This window comes from Stegostoma tigrinum, chromosome 3 (genome assembly GCF_030684315.1).
Source record: "Stegostoma tigrinum isolate sSteTig4 chromosome 3, sSteTig4.hap1, whole genome shotgun sequence".
In the NCBI taxonomy this organism is placed as follows: Eukaryota; Metazoa; Chordata; class Chondrichthyes; order Orectolobiformes; family Stegostomatidae; genus Stegostoma; species Stegostoma tigrinum.
This window is the reverse complement of record NC_081356.1, coordinates 133,292,388-133,317,741: the sequence shown is the minus strand read 5'-3', so window position 1 is coordinate 133,317,741 and position 25,354 is coordinate 133,292,388. Positions and strand designations below refer to the sequence as shown.

The 25,354-nt window shown below is 44.5% G+C and overlaps 1 protein-coding gene across 6 annotated transcripts in view; it reads right to left on the bottom strand.

The window, feature by feature from the left end:
- LOC125451023 (pikachurin) overlaps nt 1–25,354 on the bottom strand; it is a 139,591-nt gene that overhangs the window by 25,359 nt on the left and 88,878 nt on the right. For 5 of the 6 annotated variants that reach the window (XM_059644934.1, XM_059644930.1, XM_059644931.1 and 2 more), the window contains 5 exons: nt 21,813–21,993; nt 17,813–17,836; nt 15,789–15,867; nt 9,892–10,035; nt 4,043–4,126 (listed from right to left, as the gene is read on the bottom strand). In XM_059644934.1, the coding sequence (XP_059500917.1) occupies nt 4,043–4,126; nt 9,892–10,035; nt 15,789–15,867; nt 17,813–17,836; nt 21,813–21,993 (512 nt within the window). The remainder of the gene's footprint in view (nt 1–4,042; nt 4,127–9,891; nt 10,036–15,788; nt 15,868–17,812; nt 17,837–21,812; nt 21,994–25,354) is intronic. The other variant, XM_059644932.1, reaches the window with a different exon arrangement.

The following is a 25,354-nucleotide window of genomic DNA, read 5'->3' as shown; positions in this document are numbered from 1 at the left end:
CATTCTCAGTCCTTTTTCTACCTCTGTCATTGGTACCTATGTGTACCATGACTGCTGGTTGCTCACCCTCCCACTTAAGGATCTTGAAGACACGATCTGAGACATCACGGATCCTCGCACCCGTCTTGTTCGCGTCCACAGAACTGCCTGTCTGTGCCTCTTACTATTGAATCCTCCTCTACAATTGCTCTCCTATTCTACCCACTTCCCTTCTGTGCCACAGGGCCAGGCTCAGTGCCAGAGACCCGTCCGTTATGGCCTTTCCCTGGTAGGCCGTCCCCCCAACAGTATTCAAAACAGTATATTTATTATTGAGGGGAGCGGCCTCCTGAAAAACTGGTGGTAGTGAGAGTCTTTGAACAATTTAAGACAGCTGGATAGATTTTTGTTAATTTACGGGCATGAAAGGTTATCAACAGTAGGTGCGAATATGGATTTGGGATTACAATCAGATTAGCCAGTGAACTGAACAGCAGAACTGGCCCAAGGTGCTGAATGGCTTTCTTTCCAGTGGAATTAAAAGATCCACAGTCCCAGAGGACTTTAGGTTATTGTCTCTTTGCAGAGAGATAACTGGTGGTGGTTTAACCTGAGTGCCACCAAGTCTCAGATGAGGGCAGCGGTTGAGGAGGAAGGTCCTTCATGGTACCCTCAGCCAGCGTGGGATTGAACCTATGCTGTTGGCTTTACTCTGCACCACAGACCAACCATCCAGTCAACTGAGCTAACTGGCCCCCAGAATCAGAACGACTTTGACAGGTCCCGACAATTGGTGGTCGAAGGTAAGTGAGGGGTTTAGAGTGCCCACCATGTGAGAGGTTAAGTTTTCTTTCTTTAGCCTCTTCATGCAATCAGGGCGTCACTGGCAAGGGCAGCATTTTTTGCCCCCCCTCCCCCCAATTGCCCTTGAACTGAGTGGCATTTGTCTGGCTCTCTGGATAACTTGTCCAATGTCGTTATCACTCCATCACTGTGTCTCCTGAGTACCAGCCCTGAGAACCAGACGGGTGACGGGGAAGGCTGGTGGACGGGTGATGAGACCAGGCGGGTAAATTGCCAGCTGGGTAAATCAAAAATTCCCAGTTTGCTGGGTGCTAGCTGTGCCAAGGGAGCCAGGAAAGTGAATGAGTTCTTAGTGTCTTTCAGTGAATCGGGGTGGGGCAGTGTGGGATGGGCAGAGGCAGATCGAGAGTGCTATTAATAAATTAGTTTGGGGGGTGTTGGGTTTTGAGTAGGAGAGTCTGGTTGTCTTGGAGGAAGGTGACAGGTCAGATCAGGAAGTATCGAGTCAGGAAGGGGGACGCAATCAAGTCCGGCAGTGCAGGGTGCTGGGGAGGGGAATACCATGGGTTGTGTCAGGATGGGGCTGACACTGAGTGGGGTGTTCAGTGTCAAAATGGGGACTTCGAGCAAATTTTTAATCCCCTGGGTAAATATTAACTTAACAACAGCAGTATACTCTGAATTCACTGCCTTCACTGGATATTTTTGGGAAGTTCCACAAACAGGGGGAGTAGGCCAATGGAAATTTTAATTTCCAGACAATTCCAAAATAGTTAGCAGCGTCTGGGATTCTGGCTTGTGGTTCCAGTCCATGCTGCTCTGATGCTATCTTGCCACCAAGATAGTGGCCACTGGCCTGGATAATCCCAATATTTAATTGAATTTAATTGGCTATTTAATTGATTCAGGGGAACAACTGGACAGTGAGAAATCTCTGAGTCAAATGGAGGGGCCAAGAGAGGAGCTCCTAGTATCGGTCCTCACAGGTATTGAGGTAAATAATTTTCTAAACACCAATACATGGGATGTAGGTGTCACTGGTTGGACCAACATTTATTACCCATCCCTGATTGCCGTTGAAGGTGGTGGAGAGCTGCCTTCTTGAACCATTGCAGCCATGTGTTTCAGATAGACCCACTATGTCCTTAGGGAGGGAATTCCAGGATTTTGACCCAGTGACAGTGAAGGAATGGTGATATATTTCCAAATGAGGATGGTGAGAGGCTTGGAGGGGAATTTGCAGATGGAGGTGTTCCCATGTACCTGCTGCCTTTGTCCTAGACTGTAGAGGTTGTGGATTTGAAGAGGGGCATTGGTTAGATTTTCTCTTATTGGCGATGGTCATAGCCTGACATTTGTGTGGCACAAATATTACTTGCCACATGCCAGCCCAAGCTTGGATATTGTTCACATCTTGTTGCATTTGAACATGGACTGCTTCAGTAAATGAGGTGCCATGAATGCTGCTGAACATTGTGCAATCATTTGTCAACATTCTCGTTTCTGACCTTATGATGGAGTGAAGGTCATTGATGAAGCAGCAAAAGGTGTTTGGGCTCAGGTACTACTGAGGAACTCCCGGAGTGATGTCCTGGAGCTGAGATGACTGACCTCCAACAATTACAATCATCCTCCTATGGGCCAGGTGTGACTCCAACCAGTGGAGAGTTTGTCCCTTGATACCCATTGATTCCAGTTTTCCTTAGGCACCTTGATGCCACTTTCAAACAAAATGCTGCATTAATGTCAAAGGCTGTCACTCTTGCCTCATAAATATGGATCTGTACACACCGAAGCATAAATGGATTCAGTTTCATAAACTGTCTATGACAAAATCTGTATGTACACAGGATAAGGGACATACTTTATCCTCAAGGAAATAAAACAGGAATTCCAGAGAAACTCAGCAGTCATAGTCATAGAGTCAGCGTTATACAGCATGGAAACAGACCCGTCTAACTCCGTGCTGACCAGATACCCTAAACTGAACTAGACTCATTTGCTGGCATTTGGACCCTATCCTTCCAAATCCTTCTTATTCATGTACCTGTTCAGGTGCCTTTTAAAGGTTGTAAGTGTACTAGCCTTCATCACATCCTCTCGCAGCTTGGTCCATACACACACCACCCTATGTGTAAAAATTATCCCTCAGGTCCTTTTCAAATCTTTCTGGTCTCACCTTAAACCTATGACCTCTAGTTTTGGACTCCCCTACCCTGGAAGAAAGAATGTTACTGTTCACTCTATCTATTCTCCTTATGATTTTATGAACTTCTGTAAGGCCGGCCTTCAGTATCCAATGCACCAGGGAAAAAGGCTGCAGTCTCTTCAGCCTCTCCCTATAGCTCAAACCCACAACCCTGGAAATATCCTTGAAAATGTCTTCTGGACCCATTAAAGTTTAACAACATCTTTGTTACAGCAGGGAGGCCAGAATTGAATGCACTGTTCTAAAAGCAGCCTCACTAATTGGGGTTTGGGGCGGCGTGGTGGCTCAGTGGTTAGCACTGCAGCCTCACAGCACCAGGGACCTGGGTTTGATTCCCGTCTCGGGTAACTGTCTGTGTGGAGTTTGCACATTCTCCCCGTGTCTGCGTGGGTTTCCTCCAGGTGCTCCAGTTTCCTCCCACAGTCCAAAGGTGTGCAGATCAGGTGGATTGGCCATGCTAAAGTTGCATGTAGTGTTCGTTGGTGTGTGGGTTATAGGGGGATGGGTTTGGGTGGGATGCTTCAAGGGGCGGTGTGGACTTGTTGGGTCGAAGGGCCTGTTTCCACACTGTAAGGAATCTAATCTGATGTCCTGTCTAGCTGTGGCATGACCTCCCAAATCCTATACTCAGTGACAAAAAACAGAATCGGCTAAAAAAGCTCAACAGGTCTGGCAGCATCTGTGAAGAGAAATCAGAGTTAACATTTCAGGTCCAGTGGCCCTTCCTCAGAACCTGTATACTCATATACTTCCTATACTCAATGAGCTGACTACCCTGGCCGCATCTGTGGAGACAGAAACAGTTAATGTTTCGAGTCTGTGTGACACTTTAGCAGGATGATTAAATTCTGTCCTCAAGCCACGAGTCAGGATAGTCATGGAATAATCCCTACTTGTCTGTATGAGTTCCAAAGAAGAATCATACTAGACACACAAGATTAACTCAGTTTTTCTCTCTCCACAAATGGAGCCTGACCTACTGAGTTTCTCCTTTGTTTTGTTGCAGATTTCCAGCATCCATAGTATTTTGCTTTTACTTGTGTGACTCACCGAACTGCCTTCACACGGTGCCATCTATCATCATGAAATGATCCATTCACCATGATTGCAACTGTTCCGCTGCCTAGGTTATAGCTGGAACAAGAGAGAGGGCATTATAAATACCCTAATAATTACAGAAACATGACAGAATATGGTAGTTGCTGAGGCCCTTAGCTAAAGTTGATGTAACATGACTGAAAAGGGATTTCCAGATGTACATCACAGCCAGACTTGCGGTCTCTATGTAGAGGTAATGGATAACATAAGATATTCAGTAAGTAGTAACATTAGGGAATTTACTCAATATTCTGTAAACTGGCAGTTCTAAACACAAGCATTTCAATAAGGAGCATTTTTGAAAGGCACAGTTAAGACACAGTCCTAAGTTTGTTATTTAATAAAAAGGAGAAGGAAAGTCTGATCCTACAATACCTTTTTAGGCAATTGTAAATTACAAATGAAACAACAAATTACTCTGAACGGCTTAGTTGAATTCCTTGAGCTAATGTTAGTAGGCAATAAAAGTGGCCAACTGCATTATTAGGGAAGATAAAGCAATAAATTGTATAAACATGGCCTCTAAAATATAATCAGTACAGGTGTGGGGGTGAAGAAGGGTTGTAAAAAGAGAGACAAAAATGGAAATTGCTGGAAAAGCTCAGCAGGTCTGGCAGCATTTATGGAAAGAAATCAGAGTCAACATTTCTGGTACACTGACCCTTCCTCAGAACTTTTGGTGGCTAGGAATTTCTTCCCTTGCTTTTTGCTTTACTTGTTACATTCTCCGCCAAACATCCTTTATGAGGATCAATGGTCGGCACAACATGGTGGGCTGAAGGGCCTGTTCTGTGCTGTACTATTCTATGTTCTATCCTCTCTCCAATCCCCCCCCACCCCAGTGGGACAGTCTGTTCTTTCAAATTTGGCAGTTAGATATACAATAGTTCTGCCACTTTCTGGTCACTTAATCTTTACTACCAACATTTTTAAAGTTTTCAAGAAGATTTGTAAGTCGGGCTGTGGATGGCATCCTCACCGCGCTGTTGGATTTGATTGCAAGCGTTTCTTCACCATGTTAGGTAACATCATCAGTGCACCTCCGGTGAAGCATCAGTGTCCTGTCATGCTTGTTATTTATATGCCTCAGTTTGCTGGGGTGATTGGTATTACTTCCTGTTCTGTTTCTCAGTGGTTTGTATACAGGGTCTAATTAAATGTGTTTGTTGATGGAATTCTGGTTGGAATACCAAGCGTGCAGGAATTCCCTGGCTTGACTCTGTTTGGCTTGTGTGATAATTGATGTGTTGTCCCAGTCGAACTCGTGTCCCTCACTGTCCATGTGTAGTGACACAAGTGAGAATTGGTCATGTCTCTTGGTGGTTAGTTGGTGTTCATGTATCCGTATTGTAGGTTTTCTTCTGGTTTGGCCTATGAAGTGTTTAAAGCTTTGGCAAAGATCTGCAGCTCAGGCTGTGGATAAATACACAATCAACTTCCACTTCTGGATGTTAAAGAAGAGCGATTAACAAACGGGGAATTCCAAACCTCAGTATACAGAAAAGCAACCAATACGGATCAAATCCTCAACTTCCAAAGTAACCACCCCAACATCCACAAACAAAGCTGCTTTAGAACACTATTTAAATGGGCCAAGACACACTGCAACACTCCAGAGCTACGCAGGCAAGAGGAAGAACACTTATACCAGATCCTCACGTTAAATGGATACCCTTGCAACTTTATCCACAGATCCCTATAAAACAGGTAACAACAGGAGGGCACAGTATGCCCTAACACACTGGCCACACTGCCCTACATCAAGAACAAACTGGAACTGAAAAGAAGATTCTTAAGACCATTAGGAATCATGGTGGCCCACAAGCCCACAGCCACTCTATGACAAACACTCACAAGAATTAAAGACCTCATTCCCACAGCATGCAGAAGGTATGTGGTTTACAAAATACCAGGAACGACTGCCACAAACATTACATTGGACAAACAGGAAGGAAACTTGCCATCAGAATATGTGAACATCAGCATGATCTTCTTAATATCAGTACATTCAGACAATGAAGGCCATCAATTTAACGGGACAAGGTAACCATAGTCGCCCAAGCCAAACATAGGCTTGCATGGGAATTCCTAGAGGCATGGCTCTCCATCCATGCTTCATTCAACAAACATATAGAACGAAAATAAAAACAAAATTGCTGGAGAAGCTCAGCAGGTCTGGCAGCATCTGGCATCCTCTGTGGAAGGGTCACCAGACCCGAAGCGTCTGTTCTTTCCTTCATAGATGCTGCCAGACCTGCTGAGCTTCTCCAGCAATTTTCTTTCTGTTCCTGATTTACAGCATCCACAATTCTTCGGTTTTTAACAAGCTGAGAGAATTGGATCCAATCTACAAACCTGTACAGATCAAAACCATAAATGACACTACTCACCATAATGGACTGGACAGTACAAATTCCAAGCTGAGTAGAATAACATCACTTCATCAGAGGCTCCGCTGATGATGTCACCAAGCATGGTGATGAAACATCTAAACAAATACAAGCCAACTCGGTGAGCAAGTCAACCGCCCCTATATAGTGTTTCTTACAGTCCTGGCATGGTATTTTGTATATTATACTGGTTTGGCGTATGGGATCCTATACAATCGTCAGCAGCTGTCGTAGGGTGGTTTTCAGTTTTCAGTTTGTGGCTCTAAGTAGTCTTGAGGTCATCTCTGAAACGTTCTTGATGTATGGTATGGTGATTAGTGAGTCTGGTCATGTTGTGCTTTCCTGTTGTGGTCTGTCATGGAGGGATCTGCGGATTGTGCTTTTCAGGTATCCATTCCTTTTGAATACTCCATATGTGCTCCTGTTCTGCTTTGCACAGTTCCAAATTGCAGCAATGTGTTGTGGCTCATTTAAGTAGTGTCCTGATGCAGGTCCGTTTGTGGGCATTGAGATGGTTGCTAGTGTATTTGAGTATCTGCTCCATATGTGAGGGCTTTCTATATATGCCAGTCTGGAGTTCCCCGTTGCTTTTGCATTCTATCATTATATCCAGGAAGGGTAGTTAGTTGTTATTTGCTTCTTCTTCCATGAATTTTATCCTGGTAAGGGTGTCGCTTATGCGTTGGTGGGCTTCTTCTAGTTTTGTGAGTTTAATCATCATGAAGGTGTCATCTACATATCAGACCCAAAGTCTGAGTTGTATAGTGGGGTGTACTGTCCATTCTAACCTTTTCACTACTGCTTCTGCAATCAGTCCTGATATTGGGGATCCCACTGGTTTGTATATATTGACATTGAAGGTTAAGTCGGCTGTAAGGCACAGACCTAATAGTTTCATGGTGATGTTCATATTGATGTTGTTGGTGTCCTGGGTTGCCTGCCTACTTAATTCATCCAGCAGTGTGGTAATTGTTTCTTTGGCTCAGTTGATGTTTACAGACGTAAGTAATGCTGTTATGTTGAAGGATACCATTGTCTCATCCTCTTCTATCCTGGTATCCTTGACGTTGAAGAATTCTTGGGATGAGTGGACGAAGTGGGTAGTGCTGTCCGCCAAGTATTTCAATTTCTGTTGTAGTTCTTTGGCAAGTCCGTATGTTGGTATGCCTGGTAGTGAGAATGGGTCTGAGAGGGACCTCAGTTTGTGTGCCTTGGGGAGTCCATAGAATCAGAATGTGTTATATCCCTCTGGCTTCATTTTTTGGTAGCCTTCTAAGTTGAGTAATTTCTTCACTGTTGTTGTAATCCTGTTCCCTAACTATGGTGTTGGGTCTATCACCATTTATTGGTATTATCCTGTGTACCAATCACTGAGAAACAGAGCCAGAAGTAATACCAAGCACTCCAGCAAAACAAGGCATATAAATACCAATCGGGACAGAACGCCGACACTTCACCAGAGGCGCACTGACAGTGTTACTAGTAGAGAGACAACACATTTGCAATCAAACCCACCAGTTCAGCTAGCATGTCTGCAATTCTACCAATATCTTTTCCCCACCATCACTCCACACACCATCCCACTCTCCAACTATAGTACAAATGCTGCCCCCTCCACACTTCACTTCAGATCTGAAGAGTCATCTAGACTCAAAACATTAGCTTGCAGTCTCTCCATGGATGTTGTGTGACCTTCTGTGATCTCCATCTTTTGTTGTTTTCAGTACAGATTCCAGCATCTGCAGAAATTTGCTCCTGGCTAGGAAAAAGTTAGTTTTTATGCAGACGTTAGTGTAGAGGTAGGGGCTACGGAGCAAATGATGGGTGGACATACAGCCTAAGGACAAAGAACAGTTGAACAAACAAAGGAGTGGATAATGATTAGCCTAGGAGAGCAAATAGCTACAAATGGCAAATATTAGTGGCTAACAATAGATTGTATGTAATAGCAGACCAGGTGATAACAAGGAGTAGTGGTAAACGCATGGAAGATGGTGCCTCAAGCCTTTGAAACAATATTGAGTCAGGAAGAAATAATCAGAGGGTTAGATAGGGTTGATAGGGAGGGCCTTTTTCCTAGGATGGTGACAGCGAGCATGAGGGGGCATAGCTTTAAATTGAGGGTGAAAGATATAGGACAGATGACAGAGGTAGTTTCTTTACTCAGAGAGTAGTAAGGGAATGGAACGCTTTGCCTGCAACGGTAGTAGATTCGCCAACTTTAAGTACATTTAAGTCATCATTGGACAAGCATATGGACGTACATGGAATAGCATAGGTTAGATGGGCTTCGGATTGGTTTGACAGGTCGGCACAACATCGAGGGCCGAAGGGCCTGTACTGTGCTGTAATGTTCTATGTTCTATGAAGACTGTAGAGTTCCCAAGCATTAAATGAAGTGCTGTTCTTTCAGTTTGCACTGAGCTTCACTGGAGCACTGCAGTGAGGCTGAGACAGAGATGTTGGCCAGGGAACACCTTCTATGATTGCAGGGGAAGGTGCCACAGTACTATCATGATGGTAACAAAGTGCGGAGCTGGATGAACACAGCAGGCCAAGCAGCATCTCAGGAGCACAAAAGCTGACGTTTCCGGCCTAGACCCTTCATCAGAAAGGGCCTCTCTGATGAAGGGCCTAGGCCCGAAACATCAGCTTTTGTGCTCCTGAGATGATGCTTGGCCTGCTGTGTTCATCCAGCTCCACACTTTGTTATCTTGGATTCTCCAGCATCTGCCGTTCCCATTACCACTATCACGATGGTGACTGGCTTGGAGGGGAATTTACGGGTGGTGGTATTCCCATGTATCTGCTGTCCTTGTCCTCTTAGATGGAAGTAGTTGTGAATTTGGAATGTTTGGTGAATCCCTGCAGCATCCTGAAGATAATACATACTGCTGCTACTAAGTGTCAGTGGTGGTGGGAGTGGATATTTGTGGATGTGGTGCCAGTCAAGTAGTTTGCTATGTCCTGGATGGTGCCAGAAGCTTCTTGAGTGTTGTTGGAACTGCAGTCATCTAATAAAATGGGGAGTATTCTATCACACTTCTGACTAATGGATGGTGGACAGGTTTTGGGGAGTCAAGATGTGAGTTATTCACTGCAGGATTCCTGGGCTTTGACCTGCTCTTGCCACCACAATATTTAAATAGCTAGCCCATGTCAGTTACTGGTCAATGCTAACCCCAGGGTGTTGGTTGTGGGGATTGAGTGATGGTAATGCCATTGAATGTCAATGGGCAGTAGTTAGTCTCTTGATGAAAATGGTCATTTATGTGATGTGAATGTTACATGTAACTTGTCAACCCAAGGCTGGATATTGTCCAAATCTTGTTGCATTTGGGCACAGACTACTTCACTTTCTGTGGAGTCATAAATAATGCTGAATATCTACACCTAAACCAAGGAACTCACCTAAACACCAAGGAACCGTCTTGGAGGCCAAGTGAGATGAAGTCACTGTTAATTCTCATGGTGCTGTCTCCTCTCCAAAGCAACAACCCATCATCAGCTGTCGTCTTGAACCTTATGAAGAAATTGGACCTGGTTCCTGAGACTCTGCTCAGAGTATTGAAAAAATAAACAACACATCTAAGTTCAAAATTGAGTCATTAAGGCAAAATGGAACCATCATGAATCAACTTCAACAAATAGAAATCGGATTCACTCCAAGTGAAATTAATAGAAAAATTGGAAAAATCCAACAATTTCATCAGCTCCTGAAGCATTTATCTCCACTGCTTTTGGCCTCTGGATGACTGATCAGTCCGTAAGAATAAAGACATATATCACCGAATTGTTACGATGCGGAAAGAGTTCATTCAGCCCATAGTGGTTGCACAGTTTCATCACATGAGCATCATTATCTGTGCCAATCACCTGCTTTTTCCCCATTGCGCTTGCACATTGTTCCTCTCCAAATAATCATCCAATGCCTTCTTGAATGCCTCAATTAAATTGTGATGTTGGTTGGCAGGGGGCAGCAGGGAAGAGGCTGCATAAGGAGAAGATGAAAAGACAGAGAGCTGAATCTTACTGAGTTGTTTTTGAGATTGACAGGAGGAACAGCATCTTTATAAAGGAAGAAAATTCTACCCAAGCCATGGTGAAAGAGGAAATTAATAAAGAGTTGTTACATGTTTTCTATTCATTAATTGGATCAGGGCATCACTGGCTAGGCTGACATTTATTGTCCATCCCCAATTGCCCAGAGGGTAGTTAAGAGTCAACTACACTATTGTGGATCTGGAGACACATGGAGGGAAGACCAGATAAGTTCAGCAGTTTACTTTCCTAAAGGTCATTAGTGAACCAGGAGGGTATTTCCAACAATTGACAATGCATTCATGGTGATCAGTCGACCCCTTATTCCAGATTTTTTTTCCCTGAATTCAAATTCCACCAACTGCCATGGCATGATTCAAACCTGGCCCCCAGAACATGGCCTGCGTCTCTGGATTAATAGAGCAGCAATAATGCCACTGGGCCATCACCTTCCTATGTACGCTATCTGTACTTAAAGTTGATGAGGTACCAGATGACATATACCCAGTCTTACTAAGGGAAGAGAGTGTACAGAGATCCTGGTCTTCATTTTCTGGATTTTCTTAGATTTGAGTTGTCCCAGGGGACTGGAAGATTGCAAAAAAATAAAATACAGTTGTTCAAATAAAAATTTAGGAAGGACAAAACAAGCAATTACAGACTAGTCAGTTTAATCTTGGCGGTAGGGAACCCTTTAGCACAATAACGAAGACAAAATTAATAGACACATGGATAAATGTACATGAGCAAGGTTAGAGCTTGTGGAATTAAAAGGGAAGCAATCTGGATACTAAATTGGCTGAATAGCAGGAAACAAAATAATAATTAATGTTTTTTTTGGTCTGCAGGAATACTTGTAATGAATCTTCCTATGGATTGGTATAGGTACTCTTTATTTTTCTGATATACTTTAACAAACTGTGCAGGGAACTACTGTGGATGATACAAAACTAGTGAATAATACAAAACTTTGAAGCATAGGTAATCTGTGGAGGACAATGAGGAACTTGAGAAAGACACTGAAAGGTTTGCCCAAAGAACATGGGCAGAGAAAATAAAAATGAAGAGCACTATTCTAAAGGAAGTGCTGGAATGGAGGAATCTAACTGTAAATGTACAAAAATCACTAAAAGTGTGAAGACAGATTGAAAAAGCAGTTAATACAACATATAATATCCTTGGGTTAGGGGTAAGAGCAGAGAGTTCTGTTGAACTTATTTAAGACATTAGTTCAGCCTCAGGGGTAGTACCATGTCCAGGATGTGAAAGTATGAGAGGGAGAGAGAGAGAGAGAGAGAGGGAGAGAGGGAGAGAGGGAAGAAAAAAATGAATGATGGTTCTGCAGTGAGGAATTTCAGTTTTTAAGATATTTTGGAGAAGTTAGGGCTGCTTTCCTTGGAGACAAGAAGGTTGAATGAAGATGTGATCGAGGTGTTCAAAATCATGAGGGACGTGGGCAGAGTAGGCAAGAGAGAAATGACAAGTCATGCGAGGGTACAGATTTAATGTAACTGGTGAACAATGCAAAAGCAGCATGAGGAAAAGCTTTTCCATGAAGCACACAGTTAAGATTTGAAATGTACAGCCTGACAGTGTAATGAAGATTGATTCAATTAACAAAGTGTGGGACTGGTGTCCCACAGGGTTCAGTGTTGGGGCCACAGCTGTTCACCTTATAGATTAATGATCTGGATGAAGGGGCTGGGGGCATTCTGGCAAAGTTTGCTGATGATACGAAGATAGGTTGACAGGCAGGCAGTACTGAGGAGGTGGGGAAGCTGCAGAAAGATTTAGACAGTTCAGGAGAGTGGTCCAGGAAATGGCTGATGAAATTCAATGTGAGTAAATGTGAGGTTTTGCACTTTGGAAAAAAGAATACAGGCATGGGCTATTTTCTAAATGGTGAGAAAATTCACAAATCAGAAGTGCAAAGGGATCTGGAAGTGTTAGTCCAGGATTCTCGAAAGGTTAACTTGCAGGTAGAGTCTGTAATTAAGAAAGCGAATGTAATGTTGTCGTTTATCTCAAGAGGGTTGGAATACAAAAGCAGCGATGTGCACCTGAGGCTTTATAAGGCTCTAGTTAGGCCCCATTTAGAATACTGTGTCCAATTTTGGGCCCCACACCTCAAGAAGGACATACCAGCCCTGGAGCGTGTCCAGCGGAGATTCACACAGATGATCCCTGGAATGGTAGGTTTAGCGTATGACGAACGGCTAAGGATCCTGGGATTATACTCATTAGAGTTTAGAATGTTGAGGGGAGATCTAATAGAAACTTACAAGATAATGTATGGTTTAGAAGGGGTGGACGCTAGGAAGTTGTTTCCATTCCCAAGTGGAATATGAGTTGCTGTTCCTGCAACCTACAGGTGGCATCATTGTGGCACTGCAGGAGGCCCAGGATGGACAACCTGCAGCCTAATGGTATCAATGTGGATTTCACCAGCTTCAAAATCTCCCCTCCCCCAATTGCATCCCAAAACCAGCCCAGCTTATCCCCACCTCCCTAACCTGTTCTTCCTCTCACCTATCCACTCCTCCCACCTCAAGCCGCACCTCCACTTCCAACCTACTAACCTCATCCCGCCCCCTTGACCTGTCCGTCCTCCCCAGACTGACCTATCTCCTCCCTACCACCTCACCCATACTCTCCTCTCCACTTATCTTCTCCTCTATCCATCTTCAGTCCGCCTCCCCCTCTCTCCCTATTTATTTCAGAATCCTTTCAACATCCCCCTTTCCTGATGAAGGGTCTAGGCCGGAAACATCAGCTTTTGTGCTCCTAAGATGCTGCTTGGCCTGCTGTGTTCATCCAGCCCCACACTTTGATATCTTGGGTTCTCCAGCATCTGCAGTTTCCATTATCTCTGATTCAATTAAGTCTGTCAAAAGGGAATTATACCATTATCTGACAAGGAAGAATATGCAAAGTTATGTACAAAAGGTGGGAGAATGACACAAAGTGATTGTTCATTCAAAGATTTACTGCAGATGTGATAGGCTGACTGGTTTCCTGCTGTGCTGTAATAATTCTGTGATCTTCCGATAGAGCAGCATTCCCCAGGATTCAGGATGTGAACCTCTGCACTTTTATATTTACATATACTAGTGAGCAGGACTTGGGTAGACTGGTCATCATTTCTAAGAATGCAGAAGACACAAAATTTTGATATCTAATAAACAATAGGATAGGAAGTCAGAGATTTCAACATAGAGAAAAGGAGGAAATCTGCTGTGCAATGGTAGATGAAAATTAACAGAAGTATCAAGCGATTAAATTCCAGTATGGAAAGGCAACACAAACTGAATTGGTAACTCTAAAAGAGGTGTGGCAATGGGGATGGGGGCTGGGGGGAGGGGTAAATGTGCAACAATCTTTGTAGATGGCAGGACAAGTTGAGAAAGTTGTTAAATAGCAACCGGGGAATTTCATTTACAAACAAGGATATAGAGAACATCGAGATAACAAAGTGTGGAGCTGGATGAACACAGCAGGCCAAACAGCATCTTAGGAGCACAAAAGCTGACGTTTCAAGCCGAGACCCTTCATCAGAAAAGGGGGATGGGGAGAGGGTTCTGAAATAAATAGGGAGAGAGGGTGAGGTGGACTGAAGATGAGTAGAGGAGAAAATAGGTGGAGAGGAGAGTATGGGTGGGGAGGGAGGGAGGGGATAGGTCAGTCCAGGGAAGACGGACAGGTCAAGGAGGTGGGATGAGGTTAGTAGGTAGGAAATGGAGGTGCGACTTTGAGGTGGGAGGAGTGGATAGGTGAGAGGAAGAATAGGTTAGGGAGGCAGGGATGAGCTGGGCTGGTCTTGGGATGCAGTGGGGGGAGGGGAGGATTTTGAAGCTTTTGAAATCTACATTGATACCATTGGGCTGCAGGGTTCCCAAGCGGAATATGAGTTGTTCCTGCAACCTTCGGGTGGCATCATTGTAGCACTGCAGGAGGCCCAGGATGGACATGTTGTCTGAGGAATGGGAGGGGGAGTTGAAATGGTTTGTGACTGGGAGGTGCAGTTGTTTATTGCGAACCAAGTGTAGGTGTTCTGCAAAGCGGTCCCCAAGCCTCCGCTTGGTTTCCCCAATGTAGACGAAGCCACATTGGGTACAGTGGATACAGTATACCACATTGGTGGATGTGCAAGTGAACATCTGCTTGATGTGGAAAGTCTTCTTAGGGCCTGGGATGGAAGGGAGGGAGGAGGTGTGGGGGCAAGTGTAGGAGTGTAGTGTCTCCAGAAGGCAGACAAGGGTGGGGAGGGGAAAATATCTTTGGTGGTGGGGTCGGATTGTAGATGGTGGAAGTGTCGGAGGATGATGCATTGTATCCGGAGGTTGGTGAGGTGGTATGTGAGGACGAGCGGGAGTCTCTTGGGGCAGTATTGTGGGGGTGGGATGTGAGGGATGAGTTGCGGGAAATGCAGGAGACATGGTCAAGGGCATTCTCGACCACTGCGGGGGGGAAGTTGTGGTCCTTGTAGAACGAGGACATCTGGGATGTACGGGAGTGGAATGTCTCCTCCCGGGAGCAGATGCAGCGGCAAAGAAGGAATTGGGAATAGGGGATGGAATTTCATTGTGCTAAACCTTTCTAAATCACTGATTGACTGGGACGTAGTTGTCAATTTTTGGCACACATTTTGGAAAGGCCATTAAGGTCTTTGAAAGGACGCAGAGAAAAGTTAATGAAATGGTGCCAAAGATGAAAGACTTCAGTTTCACAGAGAGATTAGGAAACTGAGATTGTTCTCTTCAGACCACAGAAGCTTAAGAGGGATTTGATAGAGGAGCTTAAAATCCTGAGGAGCTATAATGCAGCAGGCTAGGAGAAAATGTTTCTTTTGGTGGGAGGGCAGGGACAGAAGATGATGTTCTGGAATGGGCTGCCTGACAGTGCACTGGAAGTACATTCAAAAGAAATGTTCTAAAGGGAATTGTGGAATTGCTGGAAAAATGAATATTTACAAGGCTTCAGGGAAAGAGGCACAGAGTGGTATTAAATGGATAGTCCTTTTAAAGAGGAGCTATGGGCTGAATGTTCTCCTCCCATGCAGTAAGATTTTATGATTTTAACCTGTCAATTAAATTAAATCCTGAAATTCACACATGGGTATTTGCTATTCTTGATATAAGTCTTCTGAACTCCCTCTGAAGTGGGGCTGTAATCCATAACCCTCTGACTTGGAGGTGTTAATACTGAACCATGACTGACAGGCAAACCAAAGGGTCACAAATGTTTACAGTGAGCAGGAGGACACTTACCGCTTAAGAAAGTTTGGATGGTCGTAGGTGAGGTAACTGCGGCCAATGAACTGCGGGATTTCAATGGCATCTGTAATAGCTGAAATCACAGGAAAATATTCAGACAGAATCTCTGCAATTCCCACACAGTCCTAAAGAGGACAGCTCTGGTTTACACAGAAGCCTCAGCCACAGGAACTCAAACTCTCACATAGACCGGTGGAATTTCTCTAGCACTTGCCATTTTTACTTTCTACTCTTTTAAACTGAGATCTGTCGCTCCATATCTCTTGTATTCTTCCCTGGGCCACATCAGGGACACACTCTCGCACCATGTCTAGGCCCACAGCATTAACTCAAACTGAATACCAGTTAGAGAAGGGTCTAGGCCCGAAACGTCAGCTTTTGTGCTCCTGAGATGCTGCTTGGCCTGCTGTGTTCATCCAGCTCCACACTTTGTTACGAGTTAGAGTAAAGCTTTGTCCTCTCCCTTATTTTCCCTTTAACCCACTAACCTTTCTCTATCCCCGCAATATTTCCACCTTCGCCCAAATATACCCCTCCTCCCACCTCAAGCTGGACCTCCATTTCCTATCTACTAACCTCATCCCGCCTCCTTGACCTGTCCGTCTTCCCTGGACTGACCTATCCCCTCCCTACCTCCCCACCTATACGCTCCTCTCCACCTATCTTCTTTTCTCTCCATCTTCGGTCCGCCTCCCCCTCTCTCCCTATTTATTCCAGTTCCCTCTCCCCATCCCCCTCTCTGATGAATGGTCTAGGCCCGAAACATCAACTTTTGTGCTCCTGAGATGCTGCTGGGCCTGCTGTGTTCAACCAGCTCCACACTTTGGATTCTCCAGCATCTGCAGTTTCCATTGTCTCTCCTATACACTCCTCCTGGTTGTCTTCCTAGAGGGCACTCTGCTTTGGCCCATGTACCATTGCCAGTAGTAGAGTACTTTCACACTCGCTATGCATTATGGGTAACTATATTTCCATTACTGTAGCAAGTGTGGATCTATTCCACTTCATTGGTGTGAATGTAAATATATTTAGGTCTTCAATCCGGTTTTTTTTTCCTTTCAGTCGTATGTTCATCTCCTCTATTATTCCTGTCAAAGTGCACAAACACCATATTTCACCACATTATATTTCCATCTATGAGTGAGAAATGGAGTCTGAGGAAGGACAGAGGGGAAGACTAATGGGTGATGGAGGAGGAGTATGGTGGGGCGACTGGATAGGATTGCCTGATGAGTGAGGGGGACAAATACTGGGAATGAAGGGGGAGTGTGAGCAGAGATAAAATTGAGGATGAGGGTAAAGTGTGAGGGAGGCCTAGAAGAGTGCTGTAGGAGAGCGCAATTTGGGGAGAAAAAAAGAGTCTGTAGTGTGGGATAAATGCAGAAGCTGTGGGGAAGTGTGGGTATGGGAGGAAGTGAGGGATGAAGGGATGTATAGGATTTAGGGGAAGATGGAAATTGTGCAGGGATAGAGAGAGGTGAATAGTAAAGTAGAAATGGCCAATAACTTGAAAGGAATTTGGGGACTAATGTATACATATTAATCAAATAGAACCTTCTAACTGAGTAAGAATTTAACAACATCTTAGGTTTGTTTATTACATCCTCATCCATGATGTGAACCTTTGATCTTTTACTTATAGATTCTTCATCTGATAGAACTTCTCTCACCAGCACTTGAAGAAGGATTGGGGCTCCGAAAGCTTGTGTTTTCAAATAAACCTATTGGACTATAACCTGGTGTCATGTGATTTCTGACTTCTATTTGGTGCATCAGTAACAAAACGCCTTGTAAATCCAGCAGTAGACTTGGGGTTGAATATTCACAAATCAATGAAAATGTCAGGGCCTGTGGATATGCTGTTTAAGAAAGCTTGCAGGATCCTTGACTTTATAAATAGGGTCCCTGAGTACAGTTCTGGCGTTCTCAGCTGTGATAAGTTGCCTGAGTGGTTCCCATCAGCAAGCTTTACTCTAATGTTCTGTCTAAGACACCAGGATAGATCCTGGAGTACTTACTGTTCAGACAGTAATTTCCACATTCTGCAGCCCGCATGATGTAAAAGAAAGAAGACAAGACAGACTGTTAGCGATCAAGAGTTCATTTTACACAAGTTAATCTTTAAGTAGGAAGCCATTTGGTCCATTCCATTCATGCTGGCTCTCTGAGCCACCCAGTATAATCCCTTGCGTTTTCCAGTTGCCAAGAATATTCTTCCATTATAGTCAATGATCCAACTTGAGGCTTTGATTAAATACCCTAATCCACACTCACAGGCAATACATACCAGATTGTAAAGTAGTTGCTGTGAGAAAAAAAAAATCCTCAGCTCTCTATTGCATCTTTAGTCATTAACCTCCAATCTGTGGCCTCACTTATCAATCATTCCACCAATAGGAACAGAATCACCCTACCAACTTTGTCAAAAAGCACCTCAATCAAATTGCTTCTTTGGGGAACATTTCCATAAAAGGGGTATTGAGCAATGTGATGTCTATCAGAGGAAGGAAACTGAAGTGGAGGTAACTAGTGAGGCCGACTGCTAACTATTTGTGCTTCTAGATGGAGGCGGGATTGATGGCTATGCTGAGTAAGCTGCTTCAACAGCATCTGTACAGAAAAATCCTAGGGAAAATTGATGAACAGAGAGACCTGGGTGTTCAGGTCCATTGTTCCTTGAAGGTGACAACGCAGGTCAATAGGGTGGTCAAGAAGGCATATGGCATGCTTTCCTTCATTGGACGGGGTATTGAGTACAAGAGTTGGCAGGTCATGTTGCAGTTATACAGGGCTTTGGTTCGGCCACATTTGGAGTACTGTGTGCAGTTCTGGTCGCCACATTACCAAAAGGATGTGGATGCTTTGGAGAGGGTGCAGAGGAGGTTCACCAGGATGTTGCCTGGTATGGAGGGTGCTAGCTATGAAGAGAGGTTGAGTAGATTAGGAGTATTTTCATTAGAAAGACGGAGATTGATGGGGGACTTGATTGAGGTCTACAAAACCATGAGAGGTATAGACAGGGTGGATAGCAAAAAGCTTTTTCCCAGAGTGGGGGACTCAATTACTAGGGGCCATGAGTTCAAAGTGAGAGGAGGAAAGTTTAAGGGAGATATGCGTGGAAAGTTCTTTACACAGAAGGTGGTGGCTGCCTGGAACGCGTTGCCAGCAGAGGTGGTAGGTGTAGACACGTTAGCATCTCTTAAGATATATTTGGACAGGTACATGTATAGGCAGGGAGCAAATGGACACAGCCGTTAGAAAATAGATGACAGGTTAGACAGAGGATCTTGATCGGCGCAGGCTTGGAGGGCCGAAGGGCCTTTCCTGTGCTGTAGGTTTCTTTGTTCTTTGTTCTTTGTAACACATGAACATGTTCTCTTTAACTGTTCATAATATCATTAGTATCTTCTATTTTGTTTCTTTAAGTCTATGTTTATAAGCTTTGATTATAACTTATAATTTTTTAGCTAGGCCACAAATAGAGAATTGCACCTCTCATCCTTCAGGAAGGATGTAAATGTCCTTGAGAGGAGGCAAGGCAACTAACCAGAATGGCATTAGGGATAAAGGATTTTACCTCTTGTTAAATTCAAGATTGTGGGCTTGTTGTTCCTGCATAAAAAGGAGACTGAGGGAAGATTTAGTTGAGGCACACAAGTTGGTCTGCCTTCTCCAAACCTCTCACAAAGAAAAACCTCATTGCCTTTTCAATAAATATCTTTACTCTAATGTGAACATTTCTGTCCTGGGCTTGCTGCTATGTGCTAATGAAGCACAACACAAGCTTGATTAAATTAAAAAAGGTGAAAGAACCACAGATGCTGTAAATCAGAACCATAAACAGAAATTGCCAAAAAAGCCCAGCAGCTCTGGCAGCATCGGTGAAGATAGTTTGAGTAAGAACACTTCATTTTCCACTTGGATACTTCACAGCCTCAAAGTCTCAACACTGAATTCCATAATTTCAAAAACTGACCACTTTATGTCTGCCGTCCTTTCTCCCCACTTCTGCCCCCAAAGCACTGTTGTGTTTGCATCTTCTTTACTTTGCTTTTAGAAGCTAAGATTCACTCTCTCTCTTTCACACCTTAATTTACACCCTTCTTACATTCTGTTAAGTTTCTCCAGTACTCACTGCGTGTGTTACAAAGTAAGGCTCTTCCCATTGTCTGGTGGTATGAGGGCTAGGAGAGACAGCTTTAGAGTATCGGGTGAGAGATGGGGGGTGTGGAGGGGGCTGGTTGCAAAGAGGAAATTTGTTACACAATGAGCTGTTACGATCTGGAGCCAGCTACCCATGAGGGTGGAGGAAGTGGAGAAGATAAATGAATTTAAAATGAAATTTAATTGGACACCTGAAGGAAATGAATAGAAACATAGAAAATAGATACAGGAGTAGGCCATTTGGTCTTTTGAGCCTGCACCGCCATTCTGTATGATCATGACTGACAAACAATTTCAGTATCCCACTCCCGATTTCTCTCCACACTCGTTGATCCCTTTAGTCACAAGGGCCATGTCCAACTCCTTCTTGAGTATATTTAATGAACTGGCCCCAACAACTTTCTGCATTAAAGAATTCCACAAGTTCACAACTTTCTGAGTGAAGAAAGTTTTCCTCATCTCAGTCCTGAATGGCTTAACGCCTTATTCTAAGACTGTGATCTCAATTTCTGGAGTTTCCCAACACTGACATCCTTCTCACAGACGTCCTTCTCACATCTATCCTGTCCAACCCCATCAGGATTTTATATGTTTCTATCAGATCCCCCCTCATTCTTCTAAATTCCAGTAAGTACAAGCCCAGTCAATCCAATCTTTCCTCATATGTCAGTCCTGCCATCAAGGGAATCAGTCTGGTGAATTTTCACTGAATAGTAACAATGTCCTTCCTCAGTCTAGGAGACAAAAACTACACACAATACTTAAGGTATGGCCTTACCTATGCCCTCTATGACTGAAACAAGACACTCTGACTCCGATACTCAAATCATTTCGATAGGAAGGCCAGAATGCCATGAGCTTTCCTCACTGCTATTGCATTTGCATTTCAACCTTCAGTGCCTGTTCACCATGACACCCATGCCCTTTCCTAAACAGCTATCATTCAGATAATAATCTGCCTTCCTGTTTCTGCCACCAAAGTGGATAACTTCACATTTGTCCACATTATATTTGCATTTGTCAAGCATTTGCCCACTCAGCCAGTCTGTCCAAGTCACACTGCAACCTCTTAGCATCCTCCTCACAGCACACACTACTATTCAGCTTAGTGTCATCTGAAAATGTGGAGATATTGCATTCAATTCCATCATCCAAATTGTTAATGTATATTGTGAACAGCTAGGGCCCCAGCTCCAATGTGCAGGATGACAGTGTTTAATAAAATGAAACAGTCTTTAATAAAATGAAGCATCCACATAATGTGGGTCTGGATGGCTGGCCTAAGCCTTATTGCCCAGAAGGGTCAGACTGCCAGTATAAAGATGATGGGCAGAATGGCTCTTTATATGCTGTAATGACAATAGGTTTCCTGATTTAATATTTCTTGTTTGGATTGTTTAACCAAGCATTAACAGATTAGAGTCTCCAGTTGAAGTAGTTTAGATTAGATTCCCTACAGTGTGGAAACAGGCCCTTTGGCCCAACAAGTCCACACCGCCACTTGAAGCATCCCACCCAGACCCACCCCCCTATAACCCACACACCCCTGAATGGGCACTTTAGCATGTTCAATCCACCTAGCCTGCACATCTTTGGACTGTGGGAGGAAACCTACGCAGACACGGGGAGAATGTGCAAACTCCACACAGACAGTCACCCAAGGCTGGAATCGAACCCGGGTGCCTGGCACTGTGAGGCTGTGGTGCTAACCACTGAGCAACCTTGCCGCTTGGTAGAGTTCAAGTAGAGATTGGCCATACATTGGTTATATGGTAGAACATACTGCATCAGGCTGAACAGCCTCCTCCTGTTCCTGTCTGCATCCTGGTAATATTTGGTCTGACATTTTCTTACCTTTCTGACACCGCAGCCCGTCAAAGCCCAGGGGACAATCACATTCAAAGGCACTGTGATGAGGACGGCAGCTGCCTCCATTGATACAGGGGTTTTTAACACACGGGTGGTTTGCATTCTCCAAGTTCACACTGGTACTGAAATCATGCTGGAGGTGGATGGTCCGATCATTCAGGATTATCTAGAAAGGACAGACGTTTCAGCATGGGAATGTTTGTAATTGAACGCTGAAAAAATTGGGTAATACTGTCCGCAGGCCATTGGAATGTGGAGGAGCGAGGTCTGCTGATGATTTCAACAGAAGGTGAGCTGAGCCAGAGATGGATTCAGATGAATTTACCTGGTTAGAAGCATAGAAACATAGAAGATAGGAGCAGGAGGAGGCCATTTGGCCCTTTGAGTCTGTTCTACCATTCATTGTTATCATGGCTCATCGTTCAACTCAAAAGCCTAATCCTGCTTTCTCCCCATAACCTTTGATCCTATTTCTCCCAAGTGCTACATCTAGCTGCCTCTTGAATACATTCAATGTTTTAGCATCAGCTCCTGCCTGTAGTAATGAATTTCATTGGGTCTCCTTGGGTGAAGAAATATCTCCTCATTCCATCCTAAATGGTCTACCACAAAACCTCAGACTGTGATCCCTGGTTGTGGACAGACCCACCATTAGGAATATCCGAGAGAGATAACAAAGTGTGGAGCTGGATGAACACAGCAGGCCAAGCAGCATCTTAGCAGCACAAAAGCTGATGCTTCGGGCCAAGAGCCTTCATCAGAAAAGGGGAATGGGGAGAGGGTTCTGAAATAAATAGGAAGAGCGGGGGAGGCGGACCGAAGATGGATAGAGAAGAAGATAGGTGGACAGGAGACAGACAAGTTAAAGAGGTGGTGATGGAGTCAGTAGAGGCGAATGTAGGTGTCTGGTAGGGAGGGGATAGATCAGCCCGGGGAGGACGGACAGGTCAAGAGGGCAGGATGAGGTTAGTAGGTAGGAAATAGAGGAGTAGCTTGAGGTGGGAGGAGGAGATAGGTAAGAGGAAGTACAGGTTAGGGAGGTGGGGACGAGCTGGGCTGGTTTTGGGATGCAGTGGGGGAAGGGGAGATTTTGAAGCTGGTGAAGTCCACATTGATACCATTGGGCTGCAGGGTTCCCAAGTGGAATATGAGTTGCTGTTCCTGCAACCTTCGGGTGGCATCATTGTGGGACTGCAGGAGGCCCATGATGGACATGTCGTCTAAGGAATGGGAGGGGGAATTGAAATGGTTCACGACTGGGAGGTGCAGTTGTTTATTGCAAACCGAGTGTAGGTGTTCTGCAAAGTGGTCCCCAAGCCTCCGCTTGGTTTCCATGATGTAGTGGAGGCCACAACGGCTGCAGTATACCACATTGGCAGATGTACAAGTGGACATCTGCTTGATGTGGAAAGTCTTCTTGGGGCCTGGGATGGGGGTGAGGGAGCAGGTGTGGGGGCAGGTGTGGCACTTCCTGCAGTTGCAGGGGAAGGTGCCAGGTGTGGTGGGGTTTGAGGGGAGTGTGGACCGGACAAGGGAATCACGGATGCAGTGGTCAACTGCGGAAAGCAGACAAGGGTGGGGACAGAGAAACGTCTTTGGTGGTGGGATCGGATTGTACATGGCGGAAGTGCCGGAGAATGATGCGTTGGATCCGGATGCTGGCGGGGTGGTATGTGAAAACGAGGGGGATTCTCTTATGGTGGTTATTGTGGGGACGAGATGTGAGCAATGAGTTGCGTGAAATGTGGGGAAAATGGTCAAGAACGTTCTTAACCACTGCAGAGGGGATGTTGCTTTCATTGAAAAACAAGGACATCTGAGATGTACGGGAGTGAAATGCCACATCCTGGGAGCAGATGTGGCGGAGGCGAAGGAATTGGGAATAGGGGATGGAATTTTTGCAGAAAGGTGGGTGCGAAGAGGTGTATTCTAGGCAGCTGTGGGAGTCATTGGGCTTGAAATTGACATCAGTTTCTAAGTGGCTGCTCCTGCATCTACCTTGTTCCATCCTGTTGAAATTTTATAAATCTCTATGAGATCCCCCCTCATTAGTCTGAACTCAAGCAAAAACAGTCCTAACCTAGTCAATCTCTCCTCATATGTCAGTCCTGCCAACCTCAGAATCAGCCTGATAAATCTTTGCGCACTTTATCAAGAGCAAGAGCATCCTTCCTCAGAAAAGGAGTAGAAAAACTGCACACAGTATTCCAGACGTGGCCTCACCAAGGCCCTGTTTCATTGTAACAACACAGTCCTGCTCAGGTTCTCAGAGCCTCTCTCAATGAAGGCCAACATACCATTTGCCTTCTTTACCGCCTGCTGCACCTGCATGCTTAACTTTAGCAACTAGTGCAGAAGGACACCCAGGTCCTGCTGCACACACCTCTCTCCCAAATTACAGATATTCAGGCAGTAATCTGCCTTCTTGTTCTTGCTTCCAAAGTGAACAATCTCACATTTATCCAATTTATACTGCACCTGTCATTGATTTGCCCGCTCACCCAGCCTGCCCAGATCATTCTGAAGGATCTCTACATCCTCATCGCATTTTACCCTCCCACCTGACTTGGTATCATCTGCTAATTTGGAGAAGTTACATTTTGTTCCCTCATCCAAATCTTTAGTATATGTTGTGAATAGCTGGGGTCTCAGCACTGATACCTGTGGCACCCCATTAGTTACTGCCTGACAATTAATTCCTTCTCTTTGTTTCCCCTCTACCAACTAGTTTTTTTTCATCCATTTCAATACCCTTCCCCCAGTTCCATGCACTTTAATCTTGTACAATAACCTCTTATGCGGGAGTTTGTCAAATACTTTCTGAGAGTCCAAATATACCACATTGAGTGGCTCCCCCTTGTCAATTCTTCTAGTGTATCTTTACAGATTCCAACAGATTTGTGAAGCATGATTTCCCCTTCATAAATCCATGTTGACTCTGTCTGATCCTGCCACTGATTTCTAAATAGTCCATTATAAAGTCCTTGATAACAAATTTTTTTCCCACTACGGGCATTAGGCAAGTATCCTTTAACAATGGGGGAAGATCTGGTGTGAGAATGGAATCAAATACAACTGAAAGGGTACAAATAGTTTGCTTCAAACTCAGAGATTGCCGGAGCAGGAGACTTGGAGTCAGTCATTAGGGGATGGAGGTCAGGGCAGTTACTGGGAAATGGAGTTCAGGGCAGGGACCAAACATAGTCTTCACAATATCTAATAAAATAAAATTCCTGCTCACACAGTACTGCAGCTAGACAAATCACAAGGAATGCTGGAATCCTGAGGAATGAGGATGAGAATGAACTAGATGTAGACGGTGTACATACACAAAGACACACTCACAACATATACAAATATGTACACAAAAACATGTCACTATCCAGAACCAGGTATCACAGTTTAAGGCCATCTAGGATTGAGATAAGGAAAAGTTGAAGACTTTCAAGAAGCATGTAAATATAGCTCTGAGAGCGAACGAGTATGGAGAGAAAGTGGGAACAGAGTAAGGAATCAGATGATCATCC